The 25,206-nt window shown below is 39.9% G+C and overlaps 2 protein-coding genes across 5 annotated transcripts in view; one reads left to right on the forward strand and one right to left on the reverse strand.

Moving 5' to 3' along the window:
- The window catches only part of LOC124266245 (calcium uptake protein 3, mitochondrial-like), a 101,232-nt gene extending 83,226 nt beyond the window's left edge, over positions 1-18,006 (reverse strand). The window contains 3 exon segments of the mRNA XM_046701061.1: positions 15,048-15,077; positions 15,080-15,182; positions 17,998-18,006. Coding sequence (XP_046557017.1) covers positions 15,048-15,077; positions 15,080-15,182; positions 17,998-18,006 — 142 coding nt within the window.
- LOC124266212 (fibroblast growth factor 2-like) overlaps positions 1-25,206 on the forward strand; it is an 82,906-nt gene that overhangs the window by 52,019 nt on the left and 5,681 nt on the right. The window contains exons 1-2 of one of the 4 annotated variants that reach the window (XM_046701020.1): positions 3,277-3,425; positions 20,589-21,280. In XM_046701020.1, coding sequence (XP_046556976.1) covers positions 20,887-21,280 — 394 coding nt within the window. In that variant the 5' untranslated portion in view covers positions 3,277-3,425; positions 20,589-20,886. Of the gene's footprint in view, positions 1-3,276; positions 3,426-18,058; positions 18,113-20,226; positions 20,332-20,588; positions 21,281-25,206 lie in introns of those variants that run through there. The other 3 variants (XM_046701021.1, XM_046701023.1, XM_046701022.1) reach the window with 3 other exon arrangements.

Raw genomic sequence — 25,206 nt, forward strand, 5'->3', positions numbered from 1 at the left:
AAACCCTGCCAAATCCTGAAATACCTCTATCTTCAAAATAGTGATATATAAACCTCTGTGTTGTAATCAGCAGTAAACAGCAATGCCATAAGTCACACGATCACAACAGCGTCCGCAACAAGTCGTAAACACACATAGGTATTAACTGTCATCAGTGTAATTGACCATGCATCATCTGACCAGCCAGAACTGACCACCCATTGGTCAGCTGGTCAAACAGGAGCCAATCAGCTGTGAGTTTCTATGTAGCTGACCATGACTGATCACACAATCACTGCTATACAAGTGGACAGAGAAAAGGTCCATTAGCTGTGGCCATGTTAAGAATGGGCAACTAGATGGAGACAAACATGGTTTATATGGCTCATTTGTGAGCCTGTAGAGACTTGGTGAACACATTTTACACCTATAATGCTTGGCTAAGGAAATGTAGTTACACTGGTGAAAACTAGCTTTAAATAAGAAAACTTTCAACTACTTGCAGTTTTCTAGACTTTCAGCATTTCCCAACAGTGCATCACAGTGGCCCTAAAGTGAGACTTTGCTAATGCTTTGATTTTATAGTGCTGGCCCACTGAGATACCATGTAGCAGTTTTAACATGGATGTCCTAGTCAGACACAGTATATTGACTCCAAGCCAACCAGTCCTTGCCTTATCTGACTTATGCCAAACACCATACAGGGTAACAAGTACCGTCTTTTGGCATCTTCAACAGCCGACCCAAACATGGCATCTTCAACAGCCGACCCTAGCATGGCATCTTCAACAGTTTACCTAAATATGGCCTTTCAACAGTTGACCCAAATAAGCCCTTCAGAAGTTGACCCAAACATGGCAACTTCAACAGCTGATCCAAGCATGGCCAATTCAACAGTTGACTCAAACATGGCCTTTCCAAAGCTGGCCCAAACATGGCCCTTCAACAGTTGACCCTAACATGGCCTTTCCAAAGCTGGCCCAAACATGGCCCTTCAACAGTTGACCCAAACATGGCCTTTCCAAAGCAGGCCCAAACATGGCCCTTCAACAGTTGACCCAAACATGACAACTTCAACAGTTGACTCAAACATGGCCTATCCAAAGCTGGCCCAAACATGGCCTTTCACAAAGCTGGCCCAAACATGGCCCTTCAACAGTTGACTTATCATGGCCCCTTCAACAGTGGTCCCACACAAACTTGTGCTCCATATTTCCAAACATGACCCCCACCCCACCCCAGACACTGCATACAGGAAGACTTCTACCAATCCACTTCATGGATTCAGCAGTGTTTACAACAGGCAGGCCAGTGTGCACTACTACTATTTCCCTGTTACCCAGTGACGCCACCATCAATTGACTCCTGGGACTAGACTTCCCTAGAAATATTTAGACTTACAGTCATCTGTCTAACAGATTTAATGTACCTGATGAAAAGTAATTAATGCTCTCTCTGAAGGACAGCAAATGAGGTTTCTATTTTGGATTCTCTACTTGAAACACAATGTAAATCACCGTGTATGCTACCTCGCTCATGTGAAAATACCCAAGAATTGGAGTTTGAAAACCGTCATCAATGACAGTAGACAAACAGCCTGGGTGCAGGGGATGTTTGCTGTCTAATGATACAAACAGCCTCCCTCCCACTCGCTGTACCTGTACACTAATCCAAGGTAAAGGATTAATGAGTCCAGATATGCATCTGACGTGATAAATCTATAACCCACCCCTCAGGGAACTCCAGACTACGCAAGTCTTTCCTTGGTAACTGTTTCCATATGATAATCAGTGCTGACATGGCACACAACAATGACAGTTCACTGATCCTATAATAACAGTTAAGAGTACATACCTCACATGGGATATCTGATTTCGTATCTGTATCAAAATGAAAATGGATCAATGATTTCGAACAGAGTGAGAGTCAGTGTATAGTATAACACCACTTGAGCAATATTGCAGTCAAATAGCTGTGTATAGTTTGACAATTTTAGCAATAATATCTTTAAGTGGCATTTAGAAGCTGATGAAGAGGAACACTTTTATGGATAATTGCTTGATAGAGGGATCTACAACAAAACGTTGCATCTATTGGAAAGGAAGAAGTTGTCTTGCCATAAAAGGTGTTCCTCTTCAACTTTACCTATATTCCAGTCAAGTAACTGTGTATAGTTTGACAGCTTTACCTATATTCCAGTCAAGTAACTGTGTATAGTTTGACAGCTTTACCTATATTCCAGTCAAGTAACTGTGTATAGTTTGACAGCTTTACCTATATTCCAGTCAAGTAACTGTGTATAGTTTGACAGCTTTACCTATATTCCAGTCAAGTAACTGTGTATAGTTTGACAACTTTAGTCCTATATTCTCAAGTCAACTGTGTATAGTTTGACAGCTTTACCTATATTCCAGTCAGCTTTACCTATATTCCAGTCAAGTAACTGTGTATAGTTTGACAGCTTTACCTATATTCCAGTCAAGTAACTGTGTATAGTTTGACAGTTTTACCTATATTCCAGTCAAGTAACTGTGTATAGTTTGACAGCTTTACCTATATTCCAGTCAAATAACAGAATATAGTTTGACACCACTTTTGCATGAACTAAACCATATCACTAACAGGTACACTAGAACTATGCAGGGACTCAAACCCAGGTTTTCAGAGAGTTGACTCAACCAACGGTCACTCCATCATTCCTTATTTGAGATACAAAACAAGCTACTCATTAATCCAAAAACTACAATAAGCTGGCACAATGCAAGTTTCCACAATGTCATATTTCCTAAAGTTTTATAAGGCTGTTCATATCCTATGCCGAAATGTGTTCCAAGAAGGTTCCGGTAAGCCTAGGCTATATACGAGGTTGTAAAGGAAAAAAAAAAATGAAAGAAACATAGTACAGAAACAAGAAAACTGTTTATTAATTTTCTCGGTCAAATTAAGAACACTTTAAATTTTTATTTTTTAGACGTGTACTCGATCTTGTAGGAAATAGACAACATGTTAAAGAAACCGTGACACATTTCCCAGCATAGTGTGACTTAGCTGAATGTTTGATGTGAGTGGGCTATGGAATGGGGGTAGTGGGAGGGAGTCTCCAGAATGAGTCAGTTACCACCTTTTTCACCAGCGACACTTCACTTCTACTAACTGATTGACCAAAACAACAACAACAAACACTATGTTTAATTTTCTGCCTGTGTACACTTTGAGTTCGTGGGTGTAGTTGATTGATAAAGGTATCTCGTGAACAAGTCCAGGCTTGTCGACCAACAAAGACGTTTGCTCACTGTCCGGAATCTCCCTCGCCATGTGAATAGTAGGCCCCACACAAGTTGGGCTGTGAGTTCTCCTCAGGCCCCTGTTATTGTGTAGTATGCAGGGATATACCAACTAGGGTGACACCTCTCTGGAGAGGTACGACCGTATCAATCACAGAACACGTAAGTAGTTCAATGTGCATAAGGGTTATTTATAGCCACTCTCTAACCGGGACAAACTTTCCGAGAATCTCTCTCCCTGCTATGAACATATAACCCTCGTCTGAAGTCGGGTAAGTGTTCAGCTTGTTGCCACTGCCTCTGTATCGTGAGCATAATATTGTACAGATATTTGATAATCAGATTATTAACTTGATTGCCACAGCTGGGTAAATCCCACTATCTTGTCTCAACTCTGTACAGAAGGTTCGACACACATGTCGCCTGGCCATCGTCCAACAACATATTTCCCAGAATTATCGTAGTAATGTTTACCTTAATATCTGCTCAACCAACTGACAGAGCTTCACAAATCACTCACTGCTTACCAAACAACCTGGAACTAGATTAAGGTGACCCTGACTTTTTTACTCTAAAACAAATTCTCGAAAACATGAAACTAATTCTGTCAATAATCTTGTTTTGAATTCTCATGGGTTCTTATTGACCCTTAAGATATCCACGGCTGGATCCCTGACACGTAGATCTCCTATTTCAAACACATGCCCACCCATGCCTTCCTGCTTAACACCCCTTTAAACTGTCCCAAATAGCCAACCCAACAATTGAAACAAGATACTTGTATCATGTCGAGGAAATGGACAAAGGCGTTAACAACTGACAATCTGCTAACCATCAAAGCACTATTTAGTTCAGAATGAGTCTGATATCATCCTAAATGGAAAAATAATACAACAGGAAAATTCTGAATTTCCCATTAGCTTAGAAGTGCACAGTATGAGGCCTGGCTAGCAAACAATGTGATGGCTTGATAAAACCCATTGGACTCGTGTCTTGTGATAAAAAAACACAAAACTTTAGGAATGATGCATAAATATGTATAGAGAATGATAAAGCCATTAATACCCTTTTTCACTTGATATTATTGGCTTTTTGTTAAATTATGAGATGAGCAGGGAATAACAGGGCTTAAACATACATGAACATAATCACAGGGCACATTCTGCCCTCAGTTCATGGATTGGGAAACTTTTTATTCAACTAGAAACGTGAGAGGCTGTGTATGAATATTCTTTCAAGCAATGTTGGAGTGAGTGAGTACAGTTTTACTCCACTCTCACCGTTTCTAGTAATATCACCGCTGGCGACATTACAAGTGGGTTCCACTTTATGTTCACATGAGAGGGAGGAATATCCTTTTCCAACATGACAACAATATCCATTAAGATACCACATTGAGTGACCGATGCCTACTAAGACTCTTCAAGGATTTGTCTTAGTGTCTTAGTCTGAGTGTTTCAACTTGTGAGCATTGTGTGAAAGTGAGACACTGTGTAACTGGGGTAACATATTTCATTGACATAGGTTTGAGATTTCCTTAGTTAAAAAGTATTTTTTTAATCATGAAACAAACTTGCTTGGGCTGCCATTTAACTTGAGTGTAGCCCCCCTTTAAATCTCTATGGCTACGGTATTCTAAGTGCTGAGATCACTTTATGGAACGAAGTACTGGAATACAAAGCAGGTGAAATTCATGTGTATCTCATACAACACTGTTAGAGTCAGCCTCCAGCAATTCCAACTATGGTGTGCATTCAGATGTCTAGATGTTTGAAAACAGGATAGCTGTATCTCCACAGGACTCTAGAAATAAGGCGGAACTGCTTTCTGAACTACATTATCTGTTGCAATTACGAATGCATGGCATTTACGTAGCAACATGACAATATTCCAAAATGTCTGCCCCATGGCACCCTGCAAGGCCCAAAACTCCAGGAAGCTACAAAGTCATTTGTTTGCGAGCATTTTATCACCAAAGTAAACAATAGCACAGGAGGGCTGTCTTCATTAGAATGTATGTTTCTGTCTGATTAGTAGGAGAAGCATATGGTTGTGGGGAGGTATTTGGCGGAGTCTCCCTCATGCCTGGCTCAAGTCTACACCCAAGACATCAGCAGGCCAATTTGACAGCCGGAACCCACGTACAGGAAATGGACTACAAATGTTGCTCCATCTTTGTTAGTATTGCCTGCAATAACACTTAAACAATGATTTCATGGTGTCAGGCACCTTAAAGCTAGGAACCTCCTTTTCCATGAAGTATTGATGAACGTTCTGAAACAAACCTATTTATGGCACACTTGTTCCTAAACCAATTCCAGTTTTAATGCAAGTCAATGTTTGAACTAAAGGTAACAATGCAATAACCTCGACCAAGTGGGTATTGAGGGGTGGGTCTTGATACTGACTGTTACCAAAGTACTACAACTTTTGTTCTTCCAATCTTGGACACATCCATGCTGACGTATGATAGCCTTGTAACTACAATAGGTTTGTGTAATGAGTCAAGGTCAGCAACACTCAGTATAAGACAAGGCTCTTCTTTACAGACTTTCAGTAGCTGCAGCCCATAGATACTTCCCATAGATACTTATCAGATGAGATCCTCAGACTGTGTTCATGAGGTAAGGTGAAATTGGGTTTAACGCGGTGCTTGAGAATATTTCGCTCATATGACGACGTGCATGCGTGTGTATGTGCGGCTGCTTGTACTAGCCCAGACTGAAGCTGGTTTTATAGTGCTAGCCCACTGAGATACCATGCTGCAGTGACTCCGAGCCGACCAGTCCTTGTTGTACCCATTAATGCCGAGCGCCAGGCAGGGACCAACAAGTACCATATTTTAACGTCTTTTGGTATGACACGGTCGGGGATCTAACCCGCGACCTTCCGCTCTCCGGGCGGACGCTCTAACCACTACACAACGGAGGTGGTACTGTGTTCATGAAGAAAAGTGACACAATGACAGTCGTGTACAGGTTGTTGTGGTTAGAGTGCACCAGTAGTGATGAATGGGTTGAGATTATCCGAGTTAAGTCACAGTGACAGCACATCAATCAATAGTCTCTATTAACACCTTGATCTGTCATAATGATCATATCACAGATTCAGGCCACCCTGTTCACTGACCTGCAGACTGAAGCAATCATATATACACTAAGTCTTAGAATTCTGAAACAAAATTGTTTTCAAGCATCTGAAAGGACAACTTCCTTGAATATAGACTTCAATTATTTAAATAAACATTTCAAAATAACAGGAACTACTTTAATGATAATTGTTTATAAAAATGCTACTTGTATCGTCATTGCATTTTTTGTAACTTATTTTTTAATATAGCAGGAAACACTATCTAATTAATCTGTTTAAATCATGCAGATCAGTGTTTTAAATTCCTTGTTTGATGTTGCATGTATTTTGCTTCACAATTTAACTGCCATTTTGGGCAGACATATTCTCAAGTTGTGTTGATGTAATAAAGTTTCTTTTGAGGTTCTCTAGAGCCTTTTGTCATTGAGTTCTACTGTAATAAGCCTTGTTATTTGAAACTGTGACTACCTTTTAGAAATTGATCTTTTCAATATTTCAATCCTCATTTGGGCACATTTGTATGATAAAGTGAAGGTCTTAGTTTGAATTGGTCTTCAGCATTCCAGGTTTGTTGTAAGAGGTGATCAACAGGGCCGTGTGGACAGGCTTGCTGACTTGGTTGGTGAATGTCATTGTATCTGAGTTCAAACTTCAGTTGAACAGATCTATGTTCATGATATCAATCACTAGATTGTCTGGACCAGACAAACCACCATTATACAGCTAGAATATTCCTGAGACCATGTACCAAACATGTGATAATGTTCCATGCATTTGGCTGTTTTACTAGTAGTGGTGTTCCGATGATCGAATAAAATCGAAAACGATCGAAAGGAGGATTGAAAATGATTATTGATTGTTAAAAAAATATTTTTGATTAATCAGAATTCTGTTGTTTTGTATAACATCCTTGAATTTAGTATACTAACCATTTAATTTGATGCGAACAAACATGCGCTCAACAGTGTAAAGCTATGCACATTGTAAAATTTTAACCACTTTTACTGTTTAATTACAATTCCAGTGTCTTACTTGCATGCATGCATTTCATTGCATGACAGTATTATTTATAAAAAAAACATTAATTAGAAAAAACCTGGGGAAAAACCCTTAAAATTGGTGATTACACTAAAAATGTATATATTTCGATTATAATTGATAATCGTTCACCACAAGTCCTCAGATAATCGATAGTTGATTTGGTTTCCGATTCCCAACACTATTTACTAGCACGAATATATATGTATCCCCAGATTCACATGACGATATTTGTTTAATAATATAATCTGTGTGGATTTCAGGCACTGGGACCATGTTTGAACCATACCACTGGCACCGTAATACCTCAGGGTGAATGAAATACATGGAAAATGAATGTGCATCATATTTATTCTGATGTTTGCCACGTTTAAATTCTAAAGGGACAAGACAATGATCTTTAAGAGAGACATGTAGCACACAAAACCCTCAATAAATATATATCACTGCAGACACTGGGCTTCTAATTTGGGTGATGGTACGGACACAGGAGAGACAATATGGCTTCCATTCCTAAGATATGTGAAGCCAAATTTTGCTGTATTATGTCATGATTTGGCCGATGTATTGCTAAAAAACAAACTCATCTTTTTTCCATTTTGACCCGTCAGACTTTCTAACACCTATTTGCACAGTTATGATATACCATGTTTAAGGTGTGGTTCAGTTCCACCTTCCACTTACATATATCCCTAATGGTACAAGAAAGGCATTGTCTTCATTATGACACAGATTTTGCAGACAGTCTGCAGCAAGCCACCTCATCTGTTCCCAAGGTTAATCAGACAGTGTTCTCGGGTGCAAATTGCCTCAAGGTTTTTGCGGGCATTACAACATGTTCATTGAGAAAAGTCGGTCCCAATGTTCAAAGGTATTAGAAGTTTATTCTCACACGTGTGTGATGGGCTGACACTAAAAAACAAGCATGTAGCAGTACAGTCGACTGTGATCAGCTCAAATACTGGGACCTGCTTAACAAACTCTTCTCAGGCCGGGGAGAAAGCTTTCGACAATATTGACACAGCTTATTTCTCAGGGTCTAATCACTGCACAATGATGGGGCGTTTAGCTCACAGATTAGTAGTAATGATCTGCCTACGACCAACTTTCACAGGTAGCAGGAGGGTTAAAAGGCCTGCTTTTATTATCAGAGTCATATTCGCAATATGAATATTTCCTATCTACAACAGTTATCATTCAATTGGAAATCCGCACCTTTTATTCTGGTTTGACTTTTGTATCATACAGTCACACGGATAAGGTTATTCCACATATTATATCACAGAGCTAGCCTCTTCAAGGAAAGTTGGGTGCCCTATACTTATTGTTCATAAATATCTTAGACTAGCCTTTTACTCATGACTATCTGCTGAAAACGGATGGGGATGGACCTCCCATGTGTGTCTCTTGCGATGAGGTGTTCACCATCAAGCATATTCTGCTTGACTGTGTGGACTTTTCAACTGCAAGGGATGCACATTACAATGCGAGAAATCTGAAAGATCTGTTTTCCTACGTGAACGGGCATCTCATTGTTAACTACCTGAGGGAAGTTGATCTGTATCATAAACTGTAACCGTGTAGTGTGAATAACAAATTGCTTGCTTTTTAAATTTAATGCTGTTACACTTTCTGTTTTTAAATGACAGTGAAATGAATATAAAAAAATTATATGTCTTTGAAATAAAACTCATTTGGATTTTATATTTGAAATGTTTATTAAAGCAGACTTGTTCTCGTCACTATATGGCTGGAAAAATGCCGATGTGACGTAAAGCCCAACTCAACTCAACTCAACTCAACTCAACTCTTCAAGAAAAGTTGGGTGTCCTGTACTTGCTGTTTATTCATGCTGAACAAGATGTAAGTTTGATTCCTGAACACAATTCTAGGTTCCGACTTCATATGGCTACAACTAAAAGTGTTACACAAGTCTACTCCCTCTTAAACAATAGTTCCTAAATTATAGCATTTTTCAAGCCCTACTTCAACATGTGCTAATAGTAGAACCACACGAAACTCATTGGGTGTTCGTCATAAGGCTAATGTTGAATGTAAGAGATTAAGGGAGTTTTCTAGAATTGAAATACCCCCAGACCCCCTTAACTGTAGACATTGCACTGACTTGTAGCGTTCCTCTTGTCACTGGTTTGTTTGCAATAAGTGTATATAGAGGATATTATATGGGCACGAATATAATATTCTGTTTATTACCAAAGTCGTCAAATTGAGGAAAATAACCGAAATCTACTTTCAAACATAGGCTGTCTACCCACCGTCGCCGCATATAGATGCAACGTCACAGAAGAAACGTGACGTCATAGCATTGTTCATGACGTCACGTCACCATGACAAAGTGATATTTTGCCCTAGGGCATCATATGAAAAATATGAACCCCGATATGTTCACCCTTGTAGCTAATAAACAGCAGATCCTCTAATCACTAGACCATGGTCCAGGGATCAAAGGGTTGGATATATGTTACAATGGCAAAACATACTGGACAGTTGAACGAACAGGACAATCCACCTGCAAGGCATTTGCTTAATCTAGTGTTATAATCTGGTTACTGATCAAACTGTTGGATCATAGTGTACAAACTAAACAAACAAGATTACTGAGATTATGAAATTAACTTGCATTCCAGGCTCACTTAAGCCCCAATATTTGTATGAACATTTATGTATCGTTTACAAGCATACCAACACAAGAGTTCAAACTGTTCAGGAAACACTGAGAATACGGTTTGGATAGCTCTTAAGGTCATTCATGCTGTGACCACCTTGTAACGACAGCGATTTGTCAAGACCCTGGTATGTAAAAATACAAACATTCTCAAGTTAACACAATATGGCCTTCCACAATGGCATTTGGGAGTAACGTAAAATTCAGCTGCAGAACCCAAAGTGACTTCTTTGAAGACCATTGGTCTCTCCATGCTAAGAATCGTTTGGTCTCTGCTACACGTGTACGTAAGTTCTGCTGGCGGTGCAGAAACCAAGCACCTGGCACCTGCGTCGTCAATCGCCAGCTGTCGGTTGATGAACAGTAGCCATTACGCAAGCTGACCTTGGGGTGGAGGTGCTGAAAAGGCCAGACAAAGAAAACAAGCATCCATAGCTTGGCCTCACCTTGTTGCCAAGTGCACACTCAACCCCTCTACCAAACCGCTACAATGTACGCAGCGACACCATTTCCAAGCTACCTTTATGATAGCACACAAAATCTACATCCACGGTGGCTGGCAAACGAAAAAGAAGCAAATGGGTTCCTGCTGTGGGCGTGACCTTTGGTGGGATTCAGACAGGCGACCTCCATGATAGAAGACCATCACTGTAGCTTGACTAACCGAGGGTAAGACCACCTCAGTCAGGGTAGAGCTCATCCTGATGTCAAGATACATCCTCACCTCCCAGTATGGCCTGACATTCTGTCAACCACACTTTCTCACCCATCTTGTAAAATATCAAAAAGTCCAAAAGTATCATCCAGACTGTGCTGGACATGTTCACAGGCTGTCAACCATTCCATCTTTTCCTCAGCTTTCTAGGTCTTGATAGTTTTGAATGAAAAAAGCTACTCCAAACCCACATTTATCAATTCTAACCCTTCTTGCTTGGACGAAAGGTTAAACAAACCCTGAACCACTTAATCCAGAATGATGCATCAATGTTATCAAATGTTGGTACCAAAATAGACAGATATCAGTTAAAATCAAAAGATCTTAACACCATTTACGTTTGTGTCATCATCCCAAAATAACTAATCTTCGTATGTGATCATGCAAGCATTAATTATCCTGCATCTTAGGCTGCTATTTTTACTGCTGCTCCACTTTTCCAGACAACTCAATCCTCTGATCCTTGCCATGCTCTGGTAGCAAACAAGCTTCAATCCTCCAGTCTCTTGCTCCACCACTTTGAAATTCAGAGCTTGTCTAAGGCCCTTTTGGAACAGTGCCCAAATGCCCTTTCCTTAAGAAATCTTCAAGTTCAGGCTGAACACAACCATGAAATCTGCACTTAAGTGTTTAACCAAGCCTGAGGAATGATGCTGACTCCATCAATCGTTCCAATTCAAAGAAATCTGTAACACTGACTGTCCTCCTAGCAGCTAATCAATTTGTTTGTTTTCTTAACCAAAGTGAAAATTTGTGGAGTAATTTTCGAAAACATCTGAAAATTAGATTGTGATCTTATCCTGTGTCGTAGAGATGGTATGAAAAGTGAGTTTTATCTGAAAGCTGATAAAGAGGTTATGAAGTGCTGCATTTCCTCAATCAGTTTAAACAGATTAAGATAAGAAAATTAAATACAACTCCATCTCTTTCATTATCAGGACATTAAACTGAGGTGAAGGTTAATGGCCCTGTCTTCTATAGGATCAATGAAAATCTCTGATGAAGATATCATAAGCTGAAGATATACATCCAATGCATATACCAATTTACCATGACAGTAACTCATTACTTTCTAATTTTAACAAATTTAAAGAATTGTTTTAAAAATTCAAGTTGTTCAAGAAATAAAGTCAATATTTTTATCTCCTTTTGAACATCACAAAATATGAGGTAAATATTTTAATAGATTGCTTACATTTATAAAAGGGGACTGCTGTGAAAATATTCATTTCTTGCATATGTAGATCAGCCATTGGGGCATGGTGGGCGAGCTGTCTAAGGTGCCGCGCTAGTAAGGGAAAGGTGCCTGGATCAATCCCCACTTGTGACCGGGTATAAAAACCTTGGAGCTAACATTACTTGCAGGCTCTTTCAGTGATATCACAACCCCCTAGTGTGCAGTACACAACCCTGTACACTAAAAAGAACCCACTCATGCGACAGTAGGTGACCAGATGGAGGACACACGAACACGTACAGACACCAAGTTGCGGGTATAGTAACGTGCAGAATAACTGGACAAAGTACTGTGACTGTGTGTCCCAGTTCACCCAGCTGCAAATGGGTACCTTGTGAGGATGAGGCTGTGTGATAACTCGCTGCTCCTAACAGGCTGCATGAGTTGAATACTCCCCAGGGAGTTGAGAAAAGGGAGTTAAAAGAATATCAGAAAAAGACATCCGTTGATCAAGGAAACACTCAAGCGCCTTGAGCATGTACTAGTTGCATGGATATTTGTGCTATATAAATATCCCATCATCATCAACAAGCAATGTTAACATAATTCTTCATCAGCATGATAATAACTGCAGACCTGAGTGAAATGCACGATAACAAATCAAGAATGAAAAAGATCAAAGGAATTTTCTAGGGCAGGGTGTCGCATACACACGTATGATGCGGCCCATTGATAGAGGCATTCACTGTGTTACACTATCATGTATACGTCACCTCCTTGATGTATAAACTAACGACCAGACAGCTTCTGACAAAAGTCTATTGTTTTAGATATGATTGATAGGCTGACAAGATCACACAGTAACATCTCAATGATAGCCACAATGAACTGTGGACAAAGGAGTCACTGCAGGCCTTGAAAAATGGTTTAAAATCCAGTATAGTTTACAATCCTGTCAATATTCTGGAACAATTTTACAGTATGGGAGTCAATCTAAACTCATAAAAATGTCTCCTAATGCAATCAATCATTAGCAGGGCTGAAATTTACATAAGTCTGCCAGTTGAAGACAAGGAAAATTCAGGCCGGTCTATAGACAAACCTAAATGGCAACTCTGTATTTTTGTATGTGGATCCATGAAAATATATATTAATTTCTGTTTGTTTATTAGTTGTCTAACGCAACACTCAGCAATACTCCAGCTATATGACGGCAGTCTGTAAATAATAGACTCTGGACTAGACAATCCAGTGACTAACATCATGCATATGAATCTACGCAACTTGATGAAGACCAATTCTGACCTGGAATTTTACAGGTTAATTTCTAACCCTACTGTGGAATTTTTGTTGTTAACAAGATTAGAGTTATAGGTCCACTCATTGTTAGACAAGTGAAAATCAGGTAGGAATGTTTGTTTTGTCAAATAATGTAGTAAGAGAATGAGATGAAATGGAGTTGAAGGTTGATTTTTCAAAACCATATCATTCACAGAGCTATGTGCATGTATGTGTGTAGACTAACGCTTAGACTCGGAATATACATCATTTTGATAGTAACAAATAATCACATTTAAATTGAAAAGGAGCCCCAGTGAGATGTGAGATTCAGAAGCTGAGAAATCCAGACTTGCTTCATTTAGGGCTTCAGCATTGCAGGGAGGGCTAGGCTGTAGGGAAAATAATGTGGTTCAGGGACTATGAGACAGACCAAGATGTTGGTTGGTTTTCCGTTTAAATTAGCAATATTTCACCTATATGGCAGTGGTCTGTAAATAATTGAGTCTGGACCAGACAATCCAGTAATCAACAGCATGAGCATCGATCTACGTAACTGGGATACAATGACATGTGTCAACCAAGTCAGAGAGCCTGACCACATGATTCCGTTAGTCACCTCTTACGACAAGCATGGCCTGCTGAAGACCAATTCTAAGACCAATTCTAATAGGTATCAAAAAATGTACTAAGAGAAAGAGATGAAAAAGAATTTAAGGTTTCTTTCACACCATTGCTTTTTATAGAGCTATGTGCATGTATGTGTGTGGCAGGGACATTTGTACTGGTCCAGACAGAAATGAGTTTTATAGTGCCAGCACACTGAGATACCATGCAACAGTTTAACATGGATGCCCACTCAACACAGTATACTGACTCCAAGCCAACCAGTCCTTGTTTTGTCCCTTTAATGATGAGTTGCAGGGAAATATCAAGTACCTTCTCTTGAAGTCCTTTCATTGTAGCCATGTTACGTTAGGCTTTAGATTGCTATGAGAAGTTGACTAGCTGGGTTTGACTCATGGAGTCTCTCAATAGCTGGACAGCTGCAATCAAAACTATTCACGATATCTCCATGGTTCATTGCGGTTTTATTCCAATTAACAGTTTCCAACCAAGAAATGGTCGTGAAACATATGATTGAATATTTTCAACCAGTTTATGTCAATAAGAAAACGAGGATTACATTTCAACATGTACAAAACCACTAACCCTAATGTGCAGGGGTATTATAATGTTTATTTGTCAATGTATTTCAGAGTCTCCAAACATAATCTCTTACAGCATAACCCTTCTACAAACATATTTTTCCAATACTGATATTTTATGAAAATTGGCCTGAGCATATTTCATGGGGTGAGTAACACTGATATTTGAATCCAAAAATTACCAGGAACCGCCTTCTAGTCACCAATAACAGTCAAAGGCCCAGGGACCTTATACCCCATAAATCTATGCCAGAAACTGTTGAAACTACCAGTCTGAACTTGACTCCAAACATAAATATTAGTAGAATTTAGGGTTCTGTTGATTATAATTAGCTGAAGTTACTCAACCAAACAGAATGTGAATCAACTCAGATGGGACTGGTTGTTAAGTTGCGTCATCGTCAACCAACTAAAATTGCTGACAGAGTCACACTCTTGTTGTTTGTGTGTCAGGGGGTGTTGCTCATGCTTTCAATCACTGGTCTGCATACACAGCAAATTACAGACAGCTGTGGTATAATTCAGCCAAAGCTGGAATACTGCCTAGGACGTTCTACAACATATCAACCTGGGGTAGAAGATTCCAACTTACGCCTTGGACTCTCTTCAGTTACCGATTCCAAAAGTCCTGTGGCGTCATATAGATGTTTCCCTGGTATTCCACAGAGGCAAACTGACGAAACCGTAACTCGCGATGCGTGACCTTCTCTTTCGGTGGTTCATCTTTCTGAAATCAAAACAGAAGTATTGCAGACATTCTGCGTATTGCAGAAAAACAAAAAATCAAAAGTTTACTATCTTTCAGATTACTTTTAGTATTTATAGCTCGTTTACATATTGGGTCTGTTACGATTCACTCGCATATGTGGTCTATCAAACATTTCCATTATCATATGATAAATATTCTTATAACATGTTTTCATCTGATATCATATTATCATATATATTTTATCTGGGGTTGTTTGTTATTTCATATTGATTATCATACAATATGTTAATATTTCATAGCTTATTGATCCTTCATTCAAATACGTCTTCCTTCTGATTATAATACATTAACATTGATTCTAAATCTACTCATCGAAACTGTATATTCGCATTATTTAAATAGCTTTTAATCTCAGTAAATGGACAAGGATGAGTTGTATTTACTAGATCAAAAACAGTTTTAACAGACTCTGACTTTGGACAAGTGGCTAAAATCACACTGACTAATGGAAACATTAGTACCATTTACTTTCCAACATTGTATATGAACATCTTGGATCTCTTTCATGTAAAACACAACTTAAAAAATTAATGTACACCCAAAAGAAACTATGATGGCAATGCCTGCCTAATTGAATAAGTGCTAGATTCTGAATGGTCGTTACAATCACATCAGGCCTGAAAGAAGCTATTTATAAAGGATTATTCAATTAACAAGCAATTAACCGGTAGCTTTTTTAAGTGCAATCGTCTTTCAGTGAAAGGGCTGTTCACACCAGACTGAATAAAAGTCAATCAAGTCGAAAAGAGTATTAGAAACTGTTTGTTTAGCATGCCTGATTGGTTGAAATGTTATTTTAACAATATAAGTTATGCAATGATTTAATACTCGTTAATTGGCTCTAAGACAAATGTATTAATTAAACTGTTACTCTAACATCATGATTTAACAAAAAGACTTGGCGATTCCCTTTCACACCTTTTCAAAGTAATTAACAAGGAGACAGGAGTTTGTTCCATGGGCAACTGAAAATCTTAGCATTTGTTTGATAACATCAGCTTTGTTTAGAAAAGACTCTTTGCTTAACGTCCATTCTTTTACTTTCAAGGTTAGGAAAAACAAATGTAACTTAAGACTGCCAAATCATGGATATCCATTGAGTTTGGTAAAATCCAGAAACTAACTTAACATTCATATTGCAATGAAAGTAATTTAGGTGTGGGCAGATTGGTTTATTGTTCACCTTGAGAATCAAGGAAACACCCAATGTTCATAATTTGATATTTAGAGCTGAAAATACACAAACAGTTTATAAGATTTGATAGCACATTAATTCTTAAAATGTTATATGATATTATTGTTGTGTAGACATTATGTTAAAGTAGTTATGAAGTTTGGTAACTGATACGAGGAACCCATACTCCTTTTGATCCCTATCAATGTGTTGCCCTCGGTGCCTAAAAAAAAAACAGTGGAAAAAGAGTCTGAACTGAGTAATTTCAAGTTGCAGGCAATTCTCATTCCCACACAGACCTCATTATCATCTGAATTAAAAGTGTTTTGAAATATGTTTGTAAACCATTCCCAACATAGATATGAGCCTTACATCAAGAGTTCACGCACTTCGGCCTGTCAGTCACAAATTTTAAGACAGAGAAGAAATGGCCACTTGTTCCTGTCTATCAAATGTAATTACAATTTAAACCAATAAAGGTGTGGTTTAAGATGAGTTTCTATGGTTGTGGCTTACAGAGAAAACAGCTCAAACATTCACCCTTGTTGGAAAAAATAGCTCAAGATTAATAACCCTGAACACAAAAAGGATATTACATTTCATAGCTGTTAAATCCATCAGCCCAATCCAGTGTGCTGATACAGTAAAAGAAACGAACTAGCTAAGCAGGCTGCGTTTTCGAACAACAAAACTGGGCCATTTTCTGAAACAATGGTTTAACTTTAGTTAATCCCTACATATCAACGTTTGTTACGAATGTACCTTCTGTCTCAATTTTTAATATGATTATTTAACTATTACATGAACAGTCTGACCTCACATGAGAAAAAAAGACACTTGTTATTCCAATAAATGGTTTACCTTTCACTTAGAATCACATATACTTCTTTGCTAAACAATGTTATCAGTTAATGATGTCTCACAAGCACAGGCTAATTATACGCTCATCTGCCCCATTAATGCGTTATCGCCTTACAAGGAAAATGGTTTCAAGGGAGATAACTGTGATTTACATATCTAGCCCCAGCTGTCGAAAACTGAGAAACCATCGACTCATTCCTTAATATAGCACACTATGTTACACAATCTCCTTATTGCAAAGTTTATATTAGGGACTTTGATTGAGGACATGACGATGGCATTTCGAAATAACCACCGGCACAGACACTATTAAACCACTTCCCGACAAGACGAAACAAGTCAGCTTCAATGTTTACAAATGAAACTGTTATAAAAACACCGCAACCCGACACCTGAGGGATTAGACATCCGCATTGGCGCCATTATCTGAGCTTTAATGAGTATACTGAAACGAAATCAACTCTAATCTAGTGTGATTTTCATATGCAGTGTGTATAAAAGGCGAAAGCTTAAAGTATGCGAGAGGAATTCATATGACACCCTCACCTCTGTTTCACGAGCGTGAACGACCGGGACTATGGCTTGTCCTTGTTTATAAAACCAATGTATTGCTAAGGTGCAACCACTGGCTGCTGCTATCATGTACAAACTCCTCCTTGGAACTGGTTGTTTAGTAAATATGCCCTCCTTCCATAATATAGGCCGCAAACTTCTCAGTAGGTCCCTGCATCTTCTCACAGCAGCCATTTTGCTCCCTGACGCACATGCGCAGAGAGCAGCCTAAGCCGCTACGATCATTGTATCATGAACCATTGGACAGTAAACAGTGCTAGGAACGATGAGCCATCAAACGGTAATTTTCTTTTAATTTCATTTGTTTACCATTATTTCAGTGACATGCGACTTACTTACCACCACTCTTGCTGACATGTCACGCTTTTTTCTTTGCATTCTGCCAATTCTTAATAGATCAATCGTATCCCGGATAGTGTTCGTTTTGTCAGCTGTATACTGCACTGATAACTTATATTCTTTTCGTGCCTGTCATTTCAAACTAGCTGACATTTAAGATTATCACTGTGACGGTTCATAATGAACTAGAAGATATATAGAGCTCCATAACGACATCTGTCTGTTTCGTTGTTAAAGTATATTCTACTCTTGAAAACAGGAATTAAGTATATAGTGACAATAATCTGTTTCATAGATAATAACGACATGTTTTCATACAGAACCCACTACGGAAGAGAAACACAGGTAGATCCTGAGGTTATCTTGCAGTAACTTATATTAACAAACCGGTCCGTTCGATAAGTAGGCTGCCGCTCGTGCATATATATAGGCTTGTGTAAACTTCTGTCTGCCCAAGTCGCTTTAGCCTGTAGGTAAGAGAGCACAAGGTTGGAAAAGTTTTATAATTACATGAAAAATTCTCAACTCCTATGCGGTGGTCCCCAAGTAAATCGCACGTAAACTAACTGTAGCTTCACATGAGATCGCCCATTTTCATTACCACGGCTCATTAAATGTTTTGATGAGACTTTAGTACATCGTGTGTGTCAGGTTTGTGAGATGTTCGCTTAAAGCACTGGTATCATTCTTCCTTGGTACGCGTCTCCTGCTAAAAACGGTTATTTCTCCAGCGGCGCTGAGTTTACACCGGTTCCAATGGAAGTCTTCGAGTCGTCTCAAGTCCCGTCTCTGTTTTTACCCCTCGTGCACTGCGTGGCTGTTGTAACCACTAGGTTCGTTCATTCATGAAGCGCTCGTGTGTGGTTGAACAGACGAATCAACGGAATGCGTTAATCCAGTTACTGAATCGATGATAAATCACTAAACAGATAACGCTTATCACGTTTTATTGTGTCCTTGATTTTTATCTCATAGTAAGCTGTGAAACAAATTACCGTTTTACCGTTCAGCAATAATTAATGCACTGAATATGTGTTTTCCCAATTTACATTTAATCGTGATTGCAACGATGCACATTATTCAACTTTGTAACGGGGATTTTCTAAAAAAAACCATGTATTTATCTGCTGAGTAAATATTACATGTTTCAAGGTCTAATGGCTTGTGGGAGGGTAGAATGTGTAAGCGTTGTTGATTTCTGTCAACTGACCGGTGCGTTTCACGTGCGCCCATGAGTGACCAACTGTCATTGGCGTTAGCCCCCTCCTCACCCACCCACACACACCGGTGGTGGTACTTGAGGTTGTATAGGGGTAGGGAGCGGACACATACTCAGGTGTAGCCCCCATCCTGACGGTCTTTGTCAGTAGCTCTAGCAGAGCCGTTGAGGTCGCTAAGAAGCAACCCACTGAGGCCAGTGACTGTATTCTTTGTGTTATGTACACTACACGTAAGTACAACCGCCATATAGATACTCAGATAGTTATTTTTTATAACTGACTTTAAAAAGCGATATCCCGTTGACAAATTGATAGATTGTTGTCAGTCTAAATCATGTCTAGACAGGTTTACGTTTTAAATGTTCTCTTTCTCCTTTTCCCAAATAAAATTAAAATTTAATACCCCAGCGTAATCGCTCTAACGCATTTATTGTCCCGGCAATTCGTCATTGTCTTCCGACATCTTAAGAAATGTCAGTGTTAAAAGCATTAGTTAAATTTAGTTAAAATGAAGACTGTATTTAAGGGAAGGAGAAACACAAACAAAAGCAATGACAACGTGAATTAGTGTTTCTAGAACCACTCACTCCACGGCAGGGTTAACTTTTTGTGATTGAAAATTTCATGCCTCTGTGAGCACGTGTGGCCGGCTGCTGTTCGGCCAAGACGAGACAGTTCACATTCAGCAATGAGCACTACTAATAGTGTCAGCTATATGCTGTCTGGCTATCGGATCCCTACTGGGCTGTGGATGCCATCTGTAGAGTGTTGCTCTCTGCTTGCCTGACCCTCAATAGTACAACTGTTTTATCGCTCAACATACCCGGTAGTCACCAGTGTTTCGACTCACACTCCGAACGTCCTGACCGTCCGGACTGCTGTGGGCGACGTGCATCCGTTATGTTACATTAAGACTTTATAACTCAGCGGCACTATATAGGTAACTCCACGTGTATGTTAAAATGAAGACAGGTTCACCAATTTTGATGGTAAATTCTCGGAATTGGATTCATTTTTTAATACCAGATTATTTATCCAATAACGTTGTGGTTCCTGCTCGATCTCTCCGACGTTTACATAACCCTCAGCGACAGTTTTTAAGTCTGTCAGCTGTTAAAGAACCATTAGGTGGGTATGATGGTTAATCATCTCAGATAGGTTTTTAGCAGATTTAACGCCCGCCTGTTTCTATTTCAGATCGTCGGCAGAGCACAGTGGCCCTAGGTGTGTGTAAGACGTTCTCATGGGTGCGATATTGGTAGACGTGGACCAAGAAACCAATGGAGAGATAACCCACATGGCGGACTCAAGTGACCGGCCATGTTATAAACGTGTTATCATCCTCTGGGGAATGCTTGGACCAGTAAAGGAGTGTTACCAAATTTCAACAACGAAAAGGATCCGCTCAGGACCAAAGCGGTGTTTGTGAAGATTGACCTTGACAGTCGTGGATTACATTTGTGTGGTGTTATTCAGCTTTTATTTATTTATATATATGTATATGAATGTTCAAAGTATTCATGTGGTGGATATACCCTGTCATGTGAGCGCTACTATACAGATTCTGGATAGGAGCTCTCTGAAGAGCTTTGCTCCATCCCAAGTATCTAACTTTGATTCACGCACGCGAAGTGCATGGGATTCGTTGGTTTGCCGAGGCAATGAACTCCTTGTGTTTTATGTTTCCATTGTTTGTTGTATGGTTGTCACGGAACAGAGCGGAACTGCATATACAAAGCCTAAACTTTCCGAACCCCCTATACCAAACTCACACCCTAGGTATTGGCAGGATTCTGTGAGACAATTACACCTGCAGAGCAAAAACAACTGGTATATTGCGATTACGAAGGATGGACATGTGTCTGGAAGTCGAGAAAAGGGAGAATCAGGTTAGTGGCGTTTATACATCTACATTTTGTTACATTTATACACTTGACTATGATTTGATCGTTTATACAAACGGTATGACATCTGTCTCTGTTTATTTGCCGATAGTGATAAAAGAATAGGAAGTAGTAGTGATCCCTGTCTAACACCACGTCAGAATGTTATTGATGAGGTGGCCCGCAAACACATCAAACATGTTCGTCATAACATTCTTCTCTACGATTAATTTATATCTTCCCGAAACACCTGGTTCTCTACGGCGAGTGCAGCATGCTTTATGGAACATGTTCTACACGCTTCACTTTCGTCGGTGTTAAAATTATTGTCATATCATAGTCTGCCAGCCCGACGAATTCCCCCTTGAGTGTCTAGTGCATATCTAAAAACGCTAAAAGAAGTCTCAGTGGTTATGCTCTCCTTAAATTCCCATTTTATTTTGATCTGCCGAATACGTTGCGAGTGTGCTACCAGTAGTGCATGTTTCTGTGATGATAACGTTGACTGGCATCTTTCGAGCGTGTGTTTCGCGCACTTGTCGTTCCAAAAGCAGTAGTTGCATGCGCTTAGAGCTGCAAAGATGACGGCCCACGTGTGTTCAACATGTCCCAAGATAGGCAGGCGCCCTAGCTTCTCTAGGTGCACCGCTAAACAGTCTCATTTCTATTTCATCTCTCGTGGTTGATTTAATCTTTGACCTACACTGATGCGGATGACTTGAGTAAACACACGCTGAATGTATTGAACGCATCGCATAGTACATTGTTGCAATGTGATATTCATAATGTATGTAATTATAACCTGCGCGGCTTTACATGTGCTAGACAGTGTACCGTCATTGGTTACCCACTTGTAGGTGATACTGATAGTATTTCATACATATATGCTTACACATCGCTCACCCATTAATACTAAAATTAACCAGACTTCAATATCAGCAGGTCGTTTTGATCAAAGATACCATTCATATTTTACCAACTACTTATATATCTTTACTGATTGTCATGCACCTATACGTTTTCCATTGTCTAATGGATACTTATTTAGCTTGTGGGACTATGGGTCCGTAATGGACGAGTGACTCAGTTTCGAGTAAGGGCACGCAGTGCTGTTCGTTAACTGGAGTAAGTGATGTACGTTTGTGGGCCCTACCCCCTGTATAACCTCATTGTGTAATGCATGACAAATTCACTTAGAAAGTTCAATGAACTTACGGGACCAAGACATATCTCACAGAATTGTTTAGTCCCTATTAATAGGCGGGACGTGCAGCCTGAAGTGCCTAAGCATTTCAGAAACGTGAGGCTAAGGTAACGTCATTCTCTCCTTCGGAACCTACCCGCTTAACATGTAACTCGTATATGAACCGGGTGGACTGCTTGTATCGTCGCGACTAAGTGCAAATTTTCTTAGTGGGTGGTGTACCTGTGTTTAAGAATTATTTTCACACTGTCGGTAAGCTAATTACCAGTTACAGTGTGATCTGTGCCTGTGCATATACCCGTCTCATTACCGTACCCGGGAGTACAATATTCACCGAGGCCTTTGTCTGGTGCTATGTCGTGCTATGTACTATATCTCCGCTCTGTTTCCATACATCATGGACCAGGCTAACGCCTCATGGTGTCTAGGGGCTTTAAGCGACTAACTGCCCGACGAGCCCTTTAATGTTAGTTAGTAAGGCTGCTCGTACCGTATTGGCGATCACCTTTGTCAAAGAGCGATCGTGCGGAGTAAAATAGCGCCGACCCTCTTCCAGTTTGCCATGTGATGTGCAAAGCTCCTGTTTAATAGACATTTGTGTGGAGTAGACGACTTTTTCAGCTAACGTGAAGCAAGCCCGGGCGCGTCCTTCTCGTGTATGTGGAATCAACGATAGTGTCACCTTTAGCGGATATACGATACGGCTGAGTTCTTGGTCCATCGACCACGTTTGTCGTCGCGATCTACTTGTCACAACGTGCAACATTGCTGAATAAACCATTAAATGTTTGACAAATAGAGTCATTAAACGGAGTTGCCGAAACCCTAGGATGTTTGATTGAAGGTTCCGTTAGGTTAACATGGTCTGTGAATCATGATTGGGTGAAACTGTTTGATGGCAATGACTCCAAGAAACGTCCCTCTGTGGCTTAAAAAAACATTGTCAACTGTCCAAAAAAGCCACAGTAAACTAATCTAATGCATATATGTTAAATATCAAAGAACTGGTCTGATTGTCATGTCATGCAAAGTTGTGGAATCAGGAATCGGCCCTGACCAGGGACAGGATTAGAAATCAGTCCACATTACCACAATAAAATTTCACACATCTTTCAACATAATTTAAATTTTACATTAACTACAATTTAGATTTTACCCCTTTCCCCACCAGCTTCTGTTTGCCGTATCATTGTGAATCTTATATCCGTGATGTGAAAGGTACCTATGTTTGCTTGAGTAGTCAGGAGTCATTTGGTGTAAAACTCAGTGAGAACGAGACGGCTCTCTCAAACAGGTGCTATCTCCGCCATCCTCCAGCTATTAAGTAATGTTTAACACACTCTCCAGAAATGATTTCGCAAAAATATGTGCATTATAGATTCATTCATTCGGATCGTAAGTGATATTGATATTAATACTTCTTCATATCATGTACGACTACTCCCGAATGTCTGGCCGGAGGGACTATCAGACTGCCTCGGCCGTGCTTTGTTTTCCGAGTGCCCGGAACCGATCTCGGTTTAGTTGTCAAGTACTATGTGGAATCTGTGTTATTAACTCTCAGCGATAACGCGAGCGTGTTATGACGCTTCGGCATGATAGTGGATAGGCTATCTGAATGCAGAGCCGTGGCAGACACATTCACACTCAGTTTACGATCAGAATCACCATGCGTGCCAATGAGTTATGCATGCATAAAGTCTTAATCATCCTTTACATATCCTTCTGAAGGAACTACTAGTGATTCACGGCAGTAGAAACTAAATTCAATACTCTCCAAAACATTACAGCTGTCAGACGGTCCCGGTATGTCTGGCGTTACAGCCAATATGTGTTTGGTAATTGTATGCTCGCCTCTCTAAGGCAAAACTCCTATTGTTATTTTTGTATGGATTTTTCATTTCCCTAAATCAGTGGGGTGCAATAAAGGTTCGATTTATACAGAATGGCTATTTTTGGTCAGACTGCCATTTTCGTGGTGCCATTTTGGCAATAACCATTGACAGGCGTACTCTTCAGGACTTCAGATCGCCCGTAACTGTCACAGTGCAGAGGTAGGTTTTGGACCCGTCTCGTTGTAAGAACCCTCGAGACTAGGACAGCCTTGACCAGGGCATCTGACTCGGACGGCACCCAATAGCCTATGGTGGATTATCAGCCGTGAATAACTATCACAGCCATGGCAATCTCTCCTCAGTGTGGTCGCGAAATTCGCGCACGATATATGACTGCGCTTTGTCTGAACGTTTCGCCTCGACGTTTGAGTCCGACGTCGCCCTTGCGTTACACGCCGTCACGGAAAGTCGTCGCCCTCAGGGCAACTGGGGCAATTATGGGATAGTCAATACACAAGATCCTATTCACACGATCTGGCTTAGGATTTGGCTTCAATTTGCCCAATGAAACAGATTAACTTTAAAGTGACAGTATCTGACCCACGTCGGACCTCGTCTCGTTTTAGGTCGCGTAAGTTTGCAAGCCTCCCACGGGGCCATGTTTTGGCCACAACAATCAAACCTTGTCCAACCCTTTGTTGGGTAAAATTCAAACGCAGAAGAACGTTTCCACCTTTGAATGAAGTACCCAAAATCAATTAATCAATAATTATTTACATCCAACGACAGAAATACGCCGTCCTAAAATAGCCTATTCACCTGTTTGCATGTAAATACATTTTGTCACAACATTTATGGTAATAATAAATTATTGATTATCCGTAAAGTCTTCA

The sequence above is a fragment of the Haliotis rubra genome, unplaced genomic scaffold (genome assembly GCF_003918875.1).
Source record: "Haliotis rubra isolate DU_JTF1 unplaced genomic scaffold, ASM391887v1 Scf124, whole genome shotgun sequence".
NCBI classification, from domain to species: domain Eukaryota; kingdom Metazoa; phylum Mollusca; class Gastropoda; order Lepetellida; family Haliotidae; genus Haliotis; species Haliotis rubra.